The sequence below is a fragment of the Plectropomus leopardus genome, chromosome 9, assembly GCF_026936395.1.
Source record: "Plectropomus leopardus strain MGB_pleo_1.0 chromosome 9, ASM2693639v1, whole genome shotgun sequence".
NCBI lineage: Eukaryota > Metazoa > Chordata > Actinopteri > Perciformes > Serranidae > Plectropomus > Plectropomus leopardus.
In genome coordinates this window covers 21,034,255-21,053,494 of record NC_142184.1, presented here as the reverse complement: position 1 = coordinate 21,053,494, position 19,240 = coordinate 21,034,255, and the positions used below count along the sequence as shown (strand labels likewise).

General features: G+C 39.5%; 3 protein-coding genes across 8 annotated transcripts in view; 2 read left to right on the top strand and 1 right to left on the bottom strand.

Annotated features, from left to right (window-relative positions):
• dip2ba (DIP2 acetate--CoA ligase B (putative)a) overlaps positions 1–6,931 on the top strand; it is a 53,128-nt gene extending 46,197 nt beyond the window's left edge. Inside the window, exons 32-38 of the mRNA XM_088082205.1 lie at positions 389–559; positions 851–912; positions 1,032–1,089; positions 1,219–1,293; positions 1,537–1,711; positions 2,440–2,563; positions 2,667–6,931. Coding sequence (XP_087938331.1) covers positions 389–559; positions 851–912; positions 1,032–1,089; positions 1,219–1,293; positions 1,537–1,711; positions 2,440–2,563; positions 2,667–2,919 — 918 coding nt within the window. The 3' untranslated portion in view covers positions 2,920–6,931. The remainder of the gene's footprint in view (positions 1–388; positions 560–850; positions 913–1,031; positions 1,090–1,218; positions 1,294–1,536; positions 1,712–2,439; positions 2,564–2,666) is intronic.
• An 18-nt stretch (positions 6,932–6,949) lies between these two features.
• Positions 6,950–13,613, bottom strand: LOC121946563 (transmembrane protease serine 12). The gene is made up of 6 exons (XM_042491181.2): positions 13,544–13,613; positions 11,399–11,582; positions 9,428–9,702; positions 8,809–8,951; positions 8,436–8,722; positions 6,950–7,088 (listed from the first exon to the last, which is right to left on the bottom strand). The coding sequence occupies exons 1-5, from the start codon at positions 13,611–13,613 to the stop codon at positions 8,486–8,488; spliced, it is 909 nt and encodes a 302-aa protein (XP_042347115.2). The 3' UTR covers positions 6,950–7,088; positions 8,436–8,485.
• The window catches only part of scn8aa (sodium channel, voltage gated, type VIII, alpha subunit a), a 63,513-nt gene continuing 56,773 nt past the window's right edge, over positions 12,501–19,240 (top strand). For 3 of the 6 annotated variants that reach the window (XM_042491427.2, XM_042491423.2, XM_042491428.2), the window contains exon 1: positions 17,623–17,938. The gene's annotated coding sequence lies outside the window, so the exon portion shown is untranslated. Of the gene's footprint in view, positions 12,581–17,621; positions 17,939–18,045; positions 18,402–19,240 lie in introns of those variants that run through there. The other 3 variants (XM_088082203.1, XM_042491425.2, XM_042491426.2) reach the window with 3 other exon arrangements.

Genomic DNA, 19,240 nt, shown 5'->3' with positions numbered 1-19,240 from the left:
CTCTCTGATTTAATCATTTAAAAATTATATTTATTTGGTCACTTTACAACTCTCTGAGTGAGGCTACAGTAGAGAGAAAACGTGAAATAAGGGGGTGAGAGATATGGATCATTAAAAAAAAGTAAACTGGTACATGTCCATAATTTCAGTCCACGGCAACAGACCAGGCTGTGGGTCATCTGGCACATTAGTTGCACACTTATTGAATGGACTGTAAGTGCTAACAGCATGTGGAAGTTTACGTCTATTTACTTCATAAATCTGGTTCTTATGTTTCAGCGCACTTTGGATAAAAACACCCACTAATGCAGATTTCATGTTCGCGTCAGGCTCAGTCTACACTCAGCTGTTCAAAGTGTGAATAACCTTTATCCGTGTGTGACTCCAGGCGCGGGGTCTGAATCTGTCGTGCGTGCGGAGCTGTGTGGTGATAGCAGAGGAGCGTCCTCGCCTCTCTCTCACGCAGTCCTTCTCCAAGCTCTTCAAAGACCTCGGCCTTTCGCCGCGCGCCGTCAGCACCGCCTTCGGCTCCAGGGTGAACCTGGCCATCTGCATGCAGGTTGGTTTCATATAGACACGCGCTGAATTCAAACTTTGCCCTAATTTATCTCATTCTTTTGCATTCTCTGCTTTTTTTTTTAAAAAACTTAACAGAGTTTAATGTTGTAGTCATTTTTAGTTATTTTTGTTATATTTGACTTACAACCAGCATGTTTCTTTATTCCATTCTACAGAAATGTTTTCCCATGACAATCTTAAGTATAACTGAATGATAAACGGGCCAAAACGCTTCACGTTCATTCGGATTAATTACATTTCAGAGTATTTATTTTCCTCTCTGCGTCCTCAGGGCACTGCTGGACCAGATCCCTCCACTGTCTATGTTGACATGAAGTCTCTGCGCCACGACAGGTAACACTGGAAACAAGTGCAGTTGTCACATAATCCAACTAGTGAAAACAAAAACAGCATGTTAGTCCTTTTGAAAAGAATGATTGACAGGCCTTTTTTTTTTTGTCCGTATCCTTCAGGGTGAGGCTGGTGGAGCGAGGAGCGCCACAGAGTCTTCCACTGATGGAGTCTGGCACTGTAAGTATTGATCATCGATTAAAAAGACTTCCGTGCGTGATGCTCTCACTGGCCACAGACCCAGAGAGGTTATAGAAGTGGTTTCTATTATCAGTGAAGCTAAACTCTCCTCTTATGTTCTCTTGTAAGATCCTACCAGGAGTGAGGGTCATCATAGTCAACCCAGAGACCAGAGGCCCGCTAGGAGATTCACATCTCGGGGAGGTGAGTGGGCAGAGAGCATCATGGGATGCTGATGTTTAAACATTTCACCTTTTCCTCTCATACATCTGTAACATGTTGATTGGTTTCAACTGCTCAGAGCGAAGTGGGTGCTGCTATATGACACAAAAATCGATGCTTTTATATGTATTTTTTTAAACTTATGTAAAAACTCAGATTTTAGTGGTCACAGAAATGTGCAAAAAAAAAAACAAAACTTCAGGCCTGATTCACTTTTTTGTTCAGATCTGGGTGAACAGCCCTCACAGTGCCAGCGGCTACTACACCATCTACGGGGAGGAGAGCCTGCAGGCAGATCATTTCAACACCAGACTCAGTTTTGGGGAGCCCCACACTCTGTGGGCCAGGACGGGCTACCTGGGCTTCATCAAGAGGACCGAGCTGCTGGATGCAAGCGGAGGTGAGAGGACACAGAACACAGTCTTGAGGCTGGCAGTATCAATAACGTATGCTATCATGATATATACAAGTTTATATTACAACATTAAAATATATCATGATGTAGTAAAGCTTAGGGAAAACTGATGATTGCTAATCTAACCAAACAAGTATAATAAACATATGAATTGAAAAATAAAAATATATAATCGCATTGATGCTATAAATCATAATGATAATATTTTTTCATCATATTCTAAATTACATTTATATTAAATCTGTATTAATATCGACATACATTAAGTGCCACTATTGAATCACGTCAGTGTGATGAACACTGAACGGAGGCGTGCTGTCTCTGCTGCTATTAATCACTACTGTTGCTTTACAATTTTTGTCTCCATCTGCTTTTGCACACTTTTTTTTTTTTTTTATTCTTTTCTTTTTAATATAATTTTTATACACCCCTTATTATTTATTCTTTCGTCGTCTTTACTTATCTGTACGATTGCTATATTTGTGCTGCTGCAACAATTTCCCATCCGGGAAATGATAAATGCATAACTTGTGTCTAAAGGTAGACACATTTATGTCTTACAGTTTATATTATCATATCATCCATAACTATAAACTAGAGACCTGGTTGTGATGAGATCACTTGAGCTACAATACAGCTATCCACAACTGAAAACCAGTGGTGCGTTTTCAGGACTGGTAATAATCAGATACCGTTGTTCTTCTCTGCTAAAGATCGTCATGATGCCTTGTTTGTTGTGGGCTCTCTTGATGAAACGTTGGAGTTGAGGGGGTTACGCTATCACCCCATCGACATAGAGACCTCTGTGTCCCGAGCCCACCGCTGCATTGCAGAAAGGTGAAGTTCCTCATTTGGTCATTTTCATCAAATATACAGTTATATTTCCCTACACTCACTAAGAAAGACACAGAAACATGACCAAACACCTCTTGCTCCTCAGTGCTGTGTTTACTTGGACCAACCTGCTGGTGGTGGTGGCGGAGCTGAGCGGCTCAGAGCAGGAAGCCTTGGACCTGGTGCCCCTCGTCACCAACGTGGTCCTGGAGGAGCACCACCTCATCGTCGGGGTGGTGGTGATCGTGGACCCCGGAGTGATCCCCATCAACTCCAGAGGAGAGAAGCAGAGGATGCACCTGCGAGACTCCTTCCTGGCAGACCAACTGGACCCCATCTACGTGGCCTACAACATGTGATTCACCAACCGACGAAAATGCAGAAAACTGAGCCAGGCTCTGAGAACGGACGCGAGGGAGAAGGACTTTGGGGTGCGTTCAGTAGCAGCCCTGATGTTAAACCTCAGACACATTCAAAACACCAAACAATGTGGGAATGCAAGTACAGTAACGAGAACGTGCTTCCCTCACAGAAACAGTTCCTTCTTTCCTTCCACCTGCTCGATCGCTGCAGTCCAGGTTCACTGAGATCTACTGAGGGGGGAGGATATTTTCTCTCCTCTTGATAGTAGATGTCAAATGGAGGAAATTTGATCCTCCCCGTGCATCCCACTTCTCCCTCATGGCTCCAATTCATGTTTTATAAAGACTTTTAATAACATGCTTTCATCAAAGAAAGAAATCCTCCCCTCCTTCCATTCCTTGGTTTTCATCTTTGTGTGCTTCTTTTTTTTTTTTTAACCCCGTCGCTTCTTGAAGGCAGGATGGCGCACTGGAACTGCTGAGAGGAGCTGGAACTTTCACCCTCTTGCACTTTAAGTCCTCGCACCTCTGAGTCCACTTCCTGTCTCACCTGCCTCAAGGAGACACCCCCCATGTTTGCTGCTTTCACCAGAGCAAATCCACATCAGTATTAAACAGTGCCACCAGCGAGTGCAGCCCTGCGGGGGGCCGGTCCCGACACATTACCTTCCTCTACCAGGTGCACCGTGGCTCTCACCTCCCATCACATACTGGATTTGCCAGCAGACGTGCTGTCGGCATTCACGTGCTACAAACTGTCCTAAAAAAAATACACTTGAATTATTTGTTGGTGTGGGAAAAGAAAGACTGGCTTCATAAACATACAGACGTAGATATTAAAAGTGATCTTTGATGGGCAGAAACACAGATTCATTTATGGTGTGAGTCAGTCCGTTAGATAGTTCTTACGATTGTGAAGTACTAACATGTTTCTTTTTAAAAGCACCAATTTTCAGAAGACAAGTTGAAGCTATACCTGGTGTTTAGGTGTGCATGCTAATTTGGGATGCAATCAGTGGCAATGTGAAGACCAAAAAAAAAAAGCTGTGGCTTGTTTGGATCGGTGGATGGCAGCATATCACTCAGTCTTCATGAGAAGGTGGAGTATCACGGACTCCAGACAGACTCCGCCTGCTGAGTATGTTGATCTTGAGTAGAAATGTTTTGGTCAAATTTTGGACAGGATAATAATAGTTTCCTGGCTTGAACTGAAGTGAGACGCTGGCTTTCAGTCTGTGTGTAATTTCCCACAACAAAGCAAAGAGCATCTTTGTGCGGTGTGTAGGTTTTAGGGGCATCTATGAGCAGAAATGCAGTATAATATTCATAACTATGTAATTAATGAAACATAGTGCTGAGTTGTGAGCAACATTAGATCCGGACATACGGAGCTTTCCGTCTGTAGCTGCGGATGAAACGGGACAGTACCACCAGAGATCGTGGAGGCCGTTTAGTGTGGTTCAAGCGAGACATGACCGTAGGACGCAACAAAGACATTTTAAAAATGACGGGAGAGGACCGAACTGTACAGTTAAAAGAATTTTCCATTCACTTGTTGCGATGTATTTAACGGCCTCAAAGACCACCACTGTCTCCTCAAGCAGCAGGGCTGAAAATGAAGCCAATAAGAAAGTGCCAAAATCTGCAGTTTCTTGAATGGACACTTGAGGCTGGCTCCGTCTCTGTCTTTGTTGTGACCATAGACTGCCATAGATTGGCATCGTAAGCGCCTTTCTGAAAAGTTCAAAGATTTTCAACCAGAAGCGCAGAGAACAGCCACACATAAAATGTGGAGCACTCTGAAAAAATATGCCGGGCGTGGCACTTTTTCTCCAGGCGGCCACGTGCAGCCACAGATGCCCACTCCTCATTGGTAAAAGCTTGAAAAAAGACACTGGTGCTGAGAACAAAAACGCAAGGTGGAAACACGCCCTACGGTTACACATAATTGAGGGCGAGGCCTCTTTAAATGACAGGCTGTCTGCAAGGCGTCAGATCCACCCCTCGCTCCTCCACAGCTCCAACCTCTCGTCCAAATATGGTCACTGTTGCTCCAAAACTTCAAGATGGCTGCTACCATACTGCTGAACTTGAGGCTTCAGAATAGGAGTGAACAGATCAATGGCCGTAGAGGCGCACTCAGTTGCAATCTCACTGCTAGATGCCACTAAATCCTTCACACTTCTCCTTTAGTATTAGCGTCGCAGTCAATTAGATCAATGTAGATCCTCAGAAGGCAGGTCAGTGCCTTTTTATTGCACCATGGTGACATTCATGATGACGGACTGTTGTATTTATACCATTTAAAAAAAAAAAAAAAAAGATATCAAGAAAGAGGACAGAACTTTGCCTTACTAAACCTGTGGAACTTCATTACTTTTACTTTTTTTAATCCCTCATTTCTAGCTGAACTATTTAAATAAATATTCCACTATTTTCACAAGTGGAATCAGACGCCAGTTTTTTAACTCATATCACATTTTTTTTTTTTTTAGAGGAAGGGGGGTGTCATGTTCTTTCTGCAAAGATGTTTTTCAGTCATGCCTTTCTCATTTCATCATTACCATTTAAAACAATTCTTTCTGAATGTCTGTAACACTGAAAAAAAATTAGGAATGAGCAACAATCAGTGAGCAACCCGTGATTTAAAAATGCTAAAAATCCTCCTTTATAGAAAAGAAATGGAGGCAATAAATGAGGGTAAGGATGTTGTCTGTATACTGTATTTTAGAGGTCAAATACTGTATTACTGGTGTTAATGTGTACATGGATATGAACCTTGTCGATAAAAACTTGACTGATCTTTCATACTTGACAGCATTTTTCTGCATTGTTAATTTAATGGTATCACATTGCAAAAGAGGAAACAAGGTTTCAGATTATTTTGGCAGGAACGATGTGCACTTTCCCAATATCATTTTATCTGTGTGTGTGCGTATACATGAGGGAGTGTGTGTGTGTGCGTGTGAGTGTGTGTGTCCAGTTTAACAGTGATATTTGGCTTTTTTCTGGTGCAACAAAGTTTGTCTTTTGTAAGAAAACGATCCCAGAATATTAAACCATTTTTTCTTTCTTTTTTTTTTTAATGTCGCCACCACTGTATTTTAATTCTTTCCATCCATGATTGGAATCAAATATGTTTTCTAGGGGTTTTATCCATATTTTCTTGATACAATCTTTCTTTAAATCTGCACAACTTCTGCAAACAGCTGTTTTTTATGTAGAAGCAGCTCTACGTACAGCACAACACGACAATAAACCACTCATCGTTCAGTGACGGACACTGTTGCGAGCCAGTATCCTGGGCACGTTTGAGTTACACATGAATAACAAAGTGAAGCTTCTGAGCTGCTGTGTGATAATTGCTTTGTTGCTTCTGTTTCACTCCAACAAGTTTTAATAAAGTTTTATAATGTCATGTTGGCCTTCAAGCCTTTTCAATAGACATTGGTGCTATTCAATAAGAGAAAGTTGACAAACTTTTGTCCTCCAATGTCATAACAAAGAAGGTTTCTTCCTGGACGCCCTTTTTTGTGTGAAAAAAAGTCATTCTTTTTCCATGCCAACATTTCACTCACTGTTCAGTTATAAAATCGTTCGTCATCACCAGTTTTTATCGGCTCAGAGATCCGATGAAAACCTTCTTGACATGGACAATGCAACTCGACACATCCACCATTTCCATTTTGATATTTATTTCAGTTTTCAAGTTGTGGTGTTGTGAGGAATGGCGTGCATTTCAAACCTCCAAAGTTATTCTAAGCACAAAATGTACATGTGAGGTAATGAAATTAGGATCTTTCACACAAAAAGAAACAAACTCAAGGGCCCACAATGTATACCTCAACGACTGTCTGTTCACTATGCATCGTCGAGCTGCAGCAAAGACATTCTGAACTAGTCAATGGTGCGATAACTTCTAACAACATGTCTTACTTGACAAAAAACACTGTCACACTGTCATTGGATGTGTTTCATGTCAAATAAAAAAAAAAATCCTTTGTCAGAATTTCTCCTGTCGTTTTGTCCTTGTTTCTCTTCCAGACGTCTCTGGAAGCTGCTGCATTAAAAGAAAGTAGCGTCTCTCTTCCACCAGGTGTCAGTCTGACCACTTCATCTGAGGACATTTAATTTGCTCCCTCTGTGATGTCGTCATGGCCCTGTTTCTGACAATTTCACATATTAAACGTAATTTTCAGTAAAAGTTCTCATTTCATTTTTTAAAGAAAATATGAAAATTATTATTAAATAATAGTAATCGCTATGGCACTTCCTGGCTGACTCTTAGAATGAAAGAGTTTCCAAGGATCCTTGAAAAATGTTTTGAATTTGAATTCGAAAAGGCAATGACATTTTTTTGAAAATAGACATGGGTCATTTAAAGTGCCTCCATTTATATAGTTTGTGCAAAAATAGACATTTCTTTGATTGTAATGCCTGCTAGAACTCATAATATTTCTCAGTGTCTGAACAGTAATTAACCTTGATCCTTAACTCAAACAATACTCTGTTGGGTCCTTGACGTTGAGGGAAACGAGCCTGGAAAGTCCTTGAAAAGTACTTGAACTTTATGTTTAAGAAGGTGTGGGATACCCTGGCATCCTTATCCTACCCTCCCAATCATCCATCTCTCCTCATGCTGTTTACAACAAATCACGAACAGTACATTTGAAATCACAACTGAGCCCACCATGCTGCTGTGTTTTTTCAGGCATTCATTCATACATTAAGTAACATGATTGTTGCAAAGTCATGATGATTTGAGAAGTCTACTTCATACTGCAACAATAATGCAACTTTGACCAAGAGTCTGCCATTTGCCTTTCATACAGTTTTTGAGTTGCAAGATAATAAGAAAAAACTTCATTTGTCTGGTATTGATTGTTTCTATTTCGTAATGAAGTAGCTGTAAATGTTAGTGATACATAAATAAATGCTCATGGGCTTCTTACTTTCTAATATACAGTGTGCTTTTGTGAAATGTAAATAAGTTAAGAGATGGATTTTGGTCCAGAAGACCTGAAAACCTTTTCCAAGAGATGAGAGGTCTACCAGGCCATTGGTGGAGGAAATACTCAGATCTTTTAGTTAAACAAAAGTAGTAATACTACACTGTAGACTATTCAATTACCAATACAAAGTCCTGTGTTCAAAACCCTACCTAACTAAAATTACAAATGTATTGGCATTAAATATATACATAAAGCCCCAAGAGCAGAGCACTCATTATGCTGAAGCGCTCATCTCAAAGTCCTGACTTTAAAGTCAGAATTCTGAGAATAAACTCAAATAAAGGCATTTCTTGTAAAATAAGAAGAATTGGTCTAACTTTGGCAGAAAATACTGTATTATATTAGAGACCATCGCTCAGAGTAAGACACTCATTGAAAAACTTCCAGGCCATGAAAAACAAGGTCTCGTAAATTTAACAGGCTAAAACTGTTAAAACTAAAATATTAATGATGAGTTAGTGGAACAACTGAACACTGATCCAGATAGCTAAAATTACGTACTCAGTCTGATGTACACAGCAGTGGTATTTATTGCTGACAGGCTGGATGTTTCAGAGCAGCATCAGAGCAGCAGTGAGCAGACCTGAGATCAGTCCTGTGTTCAGTCTGAGTGCAGCTGATGCTGATGCTGTCTGACTCGTCTTCAGCCAGCCTGCAAACCTGCTGGTTCTGGCGTACACCCCTGGCCTGTGAGGAAGTCCGCACTCGTACCCGGTGCTTGTCACTCCGACCACATAAAACCTGTCCTCTTCCTCGCTGTAACACTGCAGGGGGCCCCCGCTGTCGCCCTGAGGCACACCACACACAAACAGCAGCCCTGTCTTATTGAAGTGAAACTGCAGCTGGTTTTAAAACTGTCTAAAAGAATAATCACCTGACAGGAATCAGCCGCCCCGCTCTCTAGTCCAGCACAGATCATGTTTTCAGTGATGAAGCCATTGTACCAGGTGATCAGGTTACATGTTCTCCTGTCAATGAGCTCCACCTCCGCCTCCTGCAGTCTGTTCATCAGCCGGCCTGCAGCAGAAACACCAACATGACACTTATACAAGGCAAAGCAATTATACGAGAGCAACACTTAAAAATACAGTGTACAGTCTGACAGCAGTGGGAAGGAAGGACCTGCAGGCTTCATAAGCAGACACAAGTGTTTATTAGTATTTGTAAACAACTTTAACTCCTCCTGTGGACGCCCAAACATGGAAGCTGATGAATATGTGTTGAGGTGCTCCCTCATTTCAGTTTTTATCAGTGTGATCATGTTGAATGCAGCCTCAGGCCTCCCTCCTCCCCAAACCACTCCCCTAATCATGGTCTGATTATGTAAGGCCCTTGTTGGAAGAGCTGAGTTTTTTGGTTTCTCTCTCTCTTTGCTGTGACTGATGGTTTGCTGCAGCAGGCGTGTGTGTGTATGTGTGCGTGTGTATGTGTGTGTGTTGGGATGCTAAGCCTTTTATAACCATTCTACCGAGTTAGTGACTTTTTTAACCAACCTCTGTAAGAGGTGCTCCCCCATCCGCTGATGAAACAATGGCTGAAGTTGAGAGTGAACTCATGAGTCACATTGTGAGGAGTGCAAACAGGCTGGACGTGGTCGGTGAAGATGAAGGGAGAGCTGACTCGCAGGATAGTCACATCGTTGTCAGATGTACTGGTGTTGTAGCCCTTGTGCATTTTGACCTCACGGATGAAGCGGATCTGGGTTTGACCTCCTGGAGAAGATATCATGTTAAGTCCGGCCACCACACGGAAATAGCCTCTGATTCGCCTGGACACAGAACAGAGTGTATTTGACTGTTTATGACTGACAGCCTTTTCCTTCACAAACTGTCCATTTTCTCACATGTTAAATAGTACACAAAAGCTGCTCTCGGTCATTTCTGCAAACTGGTTTCCTGTAAAATATAAAGCACATATTCAATAAGTACTGTCTGTTCTTTTTCATGTGTAATGTCAGTGGAGATCAAAAACAAATGGTATTTAACAATAGTGGTTTAGCCTTAACACTGAAACAAACATACTTGTACAGATACGTGTACACACAATTAAACTCTCTAAACACTTGTATTGAGATAGGAAAAAAAATGTCAAGCATGAAAACTTTTAGAAAAAAGTAAATGAATCATAAGAACTCAGAGGGAGAAATCAGACCACTACAACACTGGGTCAAACTAGGACGAATCACAGCAGCGTTTCTCAGTCTGAACTCATGGCTGAATTTATGGGCCACTTGGTGTTTCATGTCCAAGGGCCCCAAACTGCAACTATAGTTTGTTACACGTAAATTGTGTTTTGCAACCATCTGTCATCAGACGCACGTTTTATTTCCTCCTCACATCCTTTAAAACCTTCATCTGTGAAATACTAAGACAGGGAGCAAAATAGTGACCCTGAATCTGTGTAAAATAACATATTGAGAAACCTGCTCATATGGACCTCTTATCTGCATGCAGGGAACCATGATGGTAAATCCAGACGGACTCTATGTGTGTGATCTATATGTGAATCCCTGTTACTTTAGCTTTAAATTGTGTTTCTTGTAGATTTGCTTGTGTTTAGTATTTGTAATCATGACTTCCATGGCAACTTCTCTTTATACCTTCATATGTTGTTTAATATTGTTTAAAGTTCAGTATGCAATTGAGTATGGAGAGAATAGTTTATTAAGTCACATTCTCATGTTGTCTAATGTCAATGACCATGGCTAGCTATTCTGACATTACCATCAACACAAAGCATCATAAGCAACATTATATCCAGGTAGTAGTACATGAAACAATGAAACAGATAATCTGTGTATATATATATATATATATATATATATATATATATATATATACTGTATACTGTATATATTCCTATGTGTTGTGCTTCTAACAGCATTTGAAAGAATCCACTGTGCCCAAACTAAAACAATCAGAGCAGAGGTGTCTTTAACGCAGTTTAACTAGGCAGCACTGAACAAATATGAATCAAGATTCTGTTACCATATTATCTATTTCTCGCCTAAAATGTTTTCAGAAACATATGTTAGTGTACAGTGTAGCTGTAAAATGAGAACGTTATGCAATCCAGCTGCCATCTTGCAAACAGTAGACAAACTTTCTCATTTTACAGCTAAACAGTGCACTAAAATTGGTTCTGAAAACATTTAGGGTGAGAAACAGGAAATGCAGTATTCATATTTGATCAGCGCTGCCTAGTTTAGAAGTTCACAAGCCATGATTGACGACTGACAGCTGCAGCTGGCAGACATCCTTTATCACTGGAAAATGCCGCAAACTGGCGTTTAACCAAATATGTCTCACACATTTTCTTTTGTTATTAGTTCACTTTAGAAGCAATGTTTTCCATAATTTGTTTGTTATTTTGTCTAGTCCATGTGCAAAATCACAGTGGGTTATAGTCCAAATGTGACTGAGTGCAGGTGGGTCTCATCAGTGACGTGTGTCAGTTATACTCACAGGTGTCTGTTGAAGCAGTGTGCAGCAGTGAGCACATAGAGGCTGCTGATGATTGTCCCACCGCAGAGGTGCCGGGACATGATCTGGATGCTGACCTGCCAGGGCCATGCCCCCTCAGAAGCTGCCCGGCCCCCCACTATACGAGACCCGCCAGGGGGGCCCATCAGGGGCCGCTGCCCACAGCCTCAGAAATAAAATCAGATAAAGTTTTCTTGTCACTATTGAAAATATCTTATCTTGTTTCTTGTTACATCTTGTTTACATTATTGAAGGCGGTCATGTGACAGTAGCTGCATCTGAGGTGTGTGACACTACCAACATAACATTACTCTCATTTAGTTCTGATATAATATGCCAATCAATTAGTCAATCAACAGAGATAGTCCAAAACAATTTTAAAAAGTATTAATCATTTAAATCTATCAACTAGCAAAAATGCTGAAAATGTTCAGGTTTCAGTTTCTGAGGTGATGATCTGCTACCTCTTTATATTATAAATTATTATAAACAGCAATTGCTCATGGTGATAATTGCACATTGTGATAAACTGCACTATAGTTTAAGTTTAAGTTTTTTAGTTTAATGATACAAATTGATTATAGTTTAACTTTTAGTAAACCGGATCCTATTGTGTTACAGTAACTACATCAGGGCCACATTCAGCTCGATGCATCCATGATTCAGCTCTGACAAAATGTGGCAAAACATTGATGTATGGTGATGTGTTTAGCACCCTGTTGTGTTACGCATGTGCACAGCCTTTTTAGTGTGGCATGATTTAATTCAGTTCAATATAAAGGGCTTTATTGGCATGGGTATTAACATTAAATATGCCAAAGAAAGTTTGAAATGAAAACTGACATTGTAGCCTATAATATGTAGCTAAGCTCTATAAGAAAGTCATTGCTGATTGAGTACACCTGGGACAAAAACCCCCAAACCCTTTGAAGACCGTTTAACATAATTCAGAGGTAACATGTCATTCAGACAGGTGTCGTGTGTGTTGTGATAGCCACCGTGGGGGCGCTACGCATTAACAGGAAATCACTTTTTGACGAGGGAACACATTTCGATATGACACCGGAAACCGGAACAAACCGGTGAAAACAGTTTTTGAACGCGCCACTGGACTTTAGCTCCGGGGACCACAAGCCGAAAACAACAAACATGTCTCCTGTACAGGTAAGATGTGTTTATCTCTTTGTTTTACTGTTGTGACAGTAAAACATTAGCGCTAGCATTTTCACCACAGTCAGTAACGTAAGTAACGTTACTGTGTTTGCTAGAATTAGCTGCTCTTAGCTAACGTTACTGGTCATAAACAATCCCTCTTTAGCTCGAACTATGTGTTAAACTTAGCAATGCTGCGTTTAATACTGATGAATTAAATTTTTCATTTGTATTTTTTCTTTCTAAAGTTACATGTAGTGTCACTTTAGATATTACTCGTGTAGAGGGAAGAGTGAGCTTTTCAACGACTCAAGAGGAAATATCCATTTTATTAAGACTTCTGTGTGTAAATAAAAAAGTTAACACTATTACTTGTACTCATAATTCTATCGTCAATTTTACATGAGTTAATTTTATTTATTTAGCACATATTAAAAACTTCAATGTCATACATTTTAAGAAAAGGAGACATGCAGGGGAAACCCAGAAAACCCTCAACGGACTTGACCATAGACTATATATAAAGAATCTTTATCTAAAAATAATAGTGACGATAATAATAATAAACATACAATCTATTGACATTGATCAAAAACAATTAGAAAATTGTTTTAAAAAATATAGGCTGTAATAAGAGTATTCATGAGAAAGGACAGACAGATGAGGATAAATAATTATGTAAAGAAAAGAAGAGAAGGAAAGTAAACATGAAAAAACACATTATCAAGTCGGGCTATTGTTGCAGTGGGATTTTTTCACGGATATTTTTAAATGATAATTGACTGGCTTTACATGAATTTCTCAGTCACCATGGCAACATATTCAGATACAGACCGTAAGCTAGCTAAGCGTTGGCTACTCTCTGTACCGTTAGCTGAATATTTCGTTAAAAAAGAATATACGTATATAAAATAAAGGTTAAGATAAATCTACATGATCTTTTCTCCTTCCACCCCTGGTCCTGACTATACTCACTGTCCTGTGGTGAAGTCAGAGCACTCAAACACAGAGCACTCACAAACAGCAGAAGTGCTTTAAACTCCATTTACTTTAACGGTGAAATCCGGGAGACTTTTACTTTGACCGCAAACTAAAACAACGGCTATTTCCGGCCAATGACGTCACGTGTACGCAGTGGCAGATCTGAAAGCAACAATTCAGTAAAAGTGCAGATATCTGATCAGAAAATGACTCTGGTAGAAGATAAAGACACCTATTAATAATACTTGAGTAAAAGTCTTAAAGCAACTGACATTTACTCCAGCTTAAGTAGCCTTTTAAAAGTAATTCAGTGATAATAAATCTAGGCCCTAATAAAGTAAAAGTACAAGTAAATGCTAGTGATAAAAAAGCCCACAGTCAAAATTTTTTAGATAATGAAATTTATTTCTTCTTAAAATTCACACTGCCTTAAAAATGGAGCCTATATTACGCTTGAAGAAAAAGGGAGGTCTTCACAACTTAACCCTTTAACACTTAGATTGACATCAGTTTTCTTGTGCTGCATTCAGATGCCATTCATTTAAACCCTGAAACCTGGGAAAATTGGTCTGATTTCCTTCACAAACACAGAAAAACACTCAATGAGCAACTTTGCCAAAAATGTCCTGCAAAAATAGTAAAAGGTGACATGGAAATTAAAATAGCGGGGGGTTCTTATATATTACATATTATCCAAAAACGAGGGTGAGAAGTTCCTACATATATTCATAATTCTCCTAATTATATCAATTTTTGGGCTTGTTTAGTTGATTGTTGCCCTCTTACCGTGTTTTTGAAAGAAATCCAGCCAATTTGCTCAGGTTTCAAAGGGTTAAAGGATTTAACGAACTAACTAAATCCAGTTTTTTACATCCTAACATCCTTTTATTCTGCTATCCATCCCTCCCCTCCTCCTTCCTTCCCTCCTCCCATCCTTCTTCCCTGTTTTGTAGTAAGTAAAAGAAAGCTTAGGGGAAATTTATTGGAGTAAAAGTATACATTTTATGTAGGAAACGTGGATGAGTAAACGTGAAAGTTAAGAGAAGTATAAAAACTCGAGTCAAGTTCAGATACTCCCAAAAACTACTTAAGTACGGTAACAAAATATTATTACTTAATTGCATTATGTGCATTAAAAGGGAAATAAACTCTGTAATTAGATCATGACTCAATACAACATTTAAAACAGGACTATTACGACTACTACTACCACTGCTACTACTACTACTACTACTACTAATGCTGCTGCTACTACTACTACAACTCATAATAATAATGTAACTATTTAATTGTAGCCAAGATAATGTTCCAGTAGGGAAAAAATGTACAGAAATAAAAATGTTTCAAAGATTTTTAGTTAGGCTAATTTTGACTTAGGTGTATTCATCTTTCTCTCTCTCTTTCTCTCTCTCTCTCACACACACACACACACACACACACACACACACATTGTGTGACAACAGGAGAAGTGGGGGGGGTTACAAGATTAAGTGCTGCCTATTTGCATATTCATTTGTGTAATTAAAGAGCACTGCTGGAGGAGGACAGTGGTCTGATGCAGAGGCTTTAAATGAAAATAGCTTGTGGTTACTTAAAGATGAGACGCTTTATATTTCAAAATGTGATATGTGTGACATTAGTTTGCAGGTATACATTTTATAGTCCACTTATGTTAGAGACTGTTCTTTATTTATTAGAGGAGTGGGTGGCTGTGGTGTGACTTCATTGTTATTTATCTGTTTTAATTGTTATCCTCCCCGCAGATACAAAGAATTTTCCTTGAGCCTCCCTGAGTGACTTAGATAAAATGCATAAAGGTTCCTCCACCTTAAATTGGTTGTTAGATTTTAAAATGTATTAACTTATTCTTTGATTTTTGAGAATGAAAAATTATGAGCCGAAGAAGAAATTGTGGAGTTTAAAAAACTTGCATACTGGTTACTTAAGTGCAAAGGGCATATTTTTTTTGCCAAATTTTAAATGAGACATGTAATAAAGTGATTCTGATGAAATATCACTAATGTAAGCTTAGGTTGGTTTTTTTTTTCCTGATGGAAACCTTCTTCACACATAATGTGTTCAAGGACAGTCGGAAATCCAACAATAATTTCAGTTTTTACAGTTTCTGGCTATGATAAATGTAATTATGCGGTAAAATGAATACAGAATACACTCATTTAAAGTTGTGTGCTCCTCCTCTAACCCCAAAAAACAAAATAAGTCCCTCCTCAGTGTTGAATTTGTTTTGACATTTTTGCGCTACCCTCTCCCGTTTCATAAATAACAATCCCTTACTTTCAAATGAGAAGTTGATGTTTCAAATTATGATGTATGTGACATCAGTTTGCAGGATTAAATCTTAGAGCCCAGTTATGGTTTACATGGTGAAGTCAGGTAATGTGGGACAACTTTAGTAGATCATCAAGAAAACCACCTAAAACTATGAATACGACCATAAATGTGACTTTTAGAACTTGTTATGGTTCTCTGCTGTATTTCTATAAAGAAAATGTGATAAGTGGAATATCTTAGGACCTTTAAACACAGAGTACCCCTACCTCACTCTGATGACATGTTCAGGTGAAATGGGACAAAATGCTTTGTTTATTAAATGGTCAAATCCATTGATCATTTCAGTCATTTATTCATTAAATCATTAAGGTAACCTCTGGCTGCTTATTAAAAACAATTTCCAACTTTTCCTCCATGCTATCCCTGTCGTTTTGCTTACTGTTTCTTTGGTTGCATGTTGTCTACATTGGACATGTGCTTGCATGTGAGTAACAATTTTACCTAATTCTGAAATATTGTGGCTCACTGCGTCATGATTAATATTTTTAAGTGACGCAAATATTGCTATTGTGTGCCACCCTGTAATATTACAGGTAATATTACTGTAACATTACAGGGTGGCACACAATAGCACAAGTGATGATTTTATGGCACCTGGTATCCTAAAAACATGCTGGTTTCACCTCAGAAAAATGAATCATTTTACCAAATTTTTTTGTCTCATATTACCTGAATGCAGTGAATACTCACTCAAAACTCTTTCTCATAAAAAGTAAAGTGTATTATGAAAATATTTTGATTAATAGTCAAAAAAGTAATATAATGAAACATCTTAAAACCATGTTTGTCGTTATACCCTTATTATTTTAGCTGCCGTACCGTTATTACCAACATGAGATAATCAATGCCACGTGACTTTCCTTGCAATTTCTGTGACCAGTGAATTTTTTAATCTTTTGTGTACCCACATTAGCTATCTCAGATCAATAAAAATAATTGTTTCATGTAAAGCACATTTGAGATAACAAATAGAGGTCGACCACTGTTGTTTTTCCAGGGCTGATAATGATTGTTAGTACTTAATGAGACCGATAACCAATATTTTGAACTGTTGTTTTAATGCCTTTAGTAAATGTTTAATCAAAACTGAACCTTTAAACATCAGATACAGCAGGTTCCCTGCAACTTTTTTTTTAAGTCAAGTGAAAATTGAAATAAAAATTAATCAACAAAAATTACTCCAGGAGGTTTTACACAGTAAATGTTTCTCCCATGCTGATTAAAATAAAATGCTTATACAGATATTCTGCAAAACGCCAAATATCGGCCCCAATAATCAGCCAGGCTGATAATCTGTCCACCCCTACCCCTTAGCTATCTCAGATCAATAAAATATTTTTTTATGCAAAGTACATTTGTAATAACAATGCCATAACATTTTCAGTGACTAGCTGCTAATATTAATTATATTATATAAAAGAGCCCAAGATGTTAAACCTCATTTGTCTCATTTTATCTGACATCCCACTTTACCTGACTTCACCCTGTGTTTTTTAATGCATGTGACAAAGTTAAACTTTGTTTTTATTTGGAGTAAACATAATAAATGAATATAAATTTGGCATTTTGTATGGCTTTAAACATTTATTTAACCATCAGAAGTATCTCAGACGTGTATTGGCCTTGTGGTAGCTGTCCCTGACTGATGCCCACAGCCTGACAGCAAAATAAATTCCTGCACTGTGAACTCACCACAGTGAACACACAGTGAGCCGATGCGTTTTGTCAGAAAAACCTTGTGCGCGTTTTCTGTGCACAATCTCACCCAGGCTGCTCTCCGAGCCCAGGGAGCTGTATTTTGAGAGGCACACACTGGGGTTTAGACGCTGCAGGCCTAAATGACCTTTACGATTTTACGAAACGCACTTGCCGACACTCCCTTACATTCTGCTGAGAGTCATCAATTATGCAGGGAAACTGCTCGCGCTGAGGGGGAAGATAGCAGCAACAATATGGCGACAACCGCAGTTTCTCCCAAATCCTTTCCACATCTGCAGTCCTGCAACGGCTTTTCGGATTCATTGTAACGCTTACAAAGTGAGTATCCTTCATTTATAATCGTGTGAGAAAACGGCGCATATGTGTTTAGGTGACGGTAGATTTTCTCGCTGTCGGTATCCTTGCGTAAATGTCGCAGAGCTGCACACTGCCCCGCATCTTTTTTTTTTGGAGCGGGGATGGAAGAGGGTGTCTGCGTTTGCTGAGCATCTCACGGCTGGACCAGAGCACGAAAACCGAAATTTATCAATCCGTTGATGTCGATCGAAAGGAATTTATTGGATTAACTATTTCATCGAGCATCCGAGGCATTGATCACAGCTTTGTGGGAGAAAATGTCTCGTAGGTTAGGCTTCAGGTAGGGCGCCGTCTGTCTGCTCCAGACCAAGAAAAGCCGAAAAAACTGAACATTTATTTCAAATATTGGTGAATATTTTTGCTTTTAAATACCATCTGGACTACAGGATGTTGCTCCTGAAACACCATAAGGCGTCGATGCTATGTGAGTAGCCTGATCCTCCTTCCGCCATCAATAGCCAAAAAAAATTTACATTCCTCCAGGTGATTTTGGTGTGGCAGCACCACGACTCTTCTGTAATCGGCTTATTTTTTTGTGTTTAGCCTCACAATTTAGGCTGTGTGTGTTTTATGCTGCTGTTTAGCTTCACACTCTGAGCTATCTTGTGCACAGATAGAGCCCTTATTGATTTGGCAGTCGACATGGCTTCACGGGTGTGGTGCAGATCCTTCAAGCCAACGCGCAAAAAACGCACAGAATATCCCCGATAGAAAAACCTATCGTGTTAGCCTTTTTTTGCTGAATATCAAGAGCGACGTATTTCTGTGATTTAATACGATTAATCAACATTACACTTTGACACGGTTGCGTTTGCCACAGCGTGACATTTTCAACATACAAACCACCCACTGCAGCAAGATTGCTTTGGCCAATTTGGTAGTAGCGGACCACTTCTCTGCGCAGTCTAACCTCCTGCTTCTCCCTGTGGCCGAGCTGCACTTTCATATCCAGTGAAATATGTCAGGGCGAAAAAAAGGCACACAATGGCGTCTACAGGCCCTCCTTCTTAATTAAAAGGTTTGGTAAACAAGTCTCGTTTTTCACTGAAAATGAGAACATAGAAGACGTGTTCCCATTTTTCTCTGTAAAAATAATTGCCAAACCTGGATGTGCAGCCCACGAGACTGAGACACACCAAGATCAGTGTTGTCATCATGACTTAGAGAAATACAGGAGAAACTGCAGGCCTGCACAAGCGCCGATGGCTGAGCTCAGCTACAAGGCCTAGTCCTCAGCAAAACGTTTTTTCCCCCGACAGATCG

What these genes read in the sequence shown, in the direction of transcription:
- LOC121946563 (XM_042491181.2), bottom strand. Translation starts at nt 13,613, where the DNA reads ATGGAGTTTAAAGCACTTCTGCTGTTTGTGAGTGCTCTGTGTTTGAGT. An exon ending in TCTGACTTCACCACAGGACA is followed by an intron (nt 11,583 to 13,543) that starts GTGAGTATAGTC and finishes TTTATTTCTGAG; the next exon opens with GCTGTGGGCAGCGGCCCCTG. An exon ending in GGGGAGCACCTCTTACAGAG is followed by an intron (nt 8,952 to 9,427) that starts GTTGGTTAAAAA and finishes TTTCTGCTGCAG; the next exon opens with GCCGGCTGATGAACAGACTG.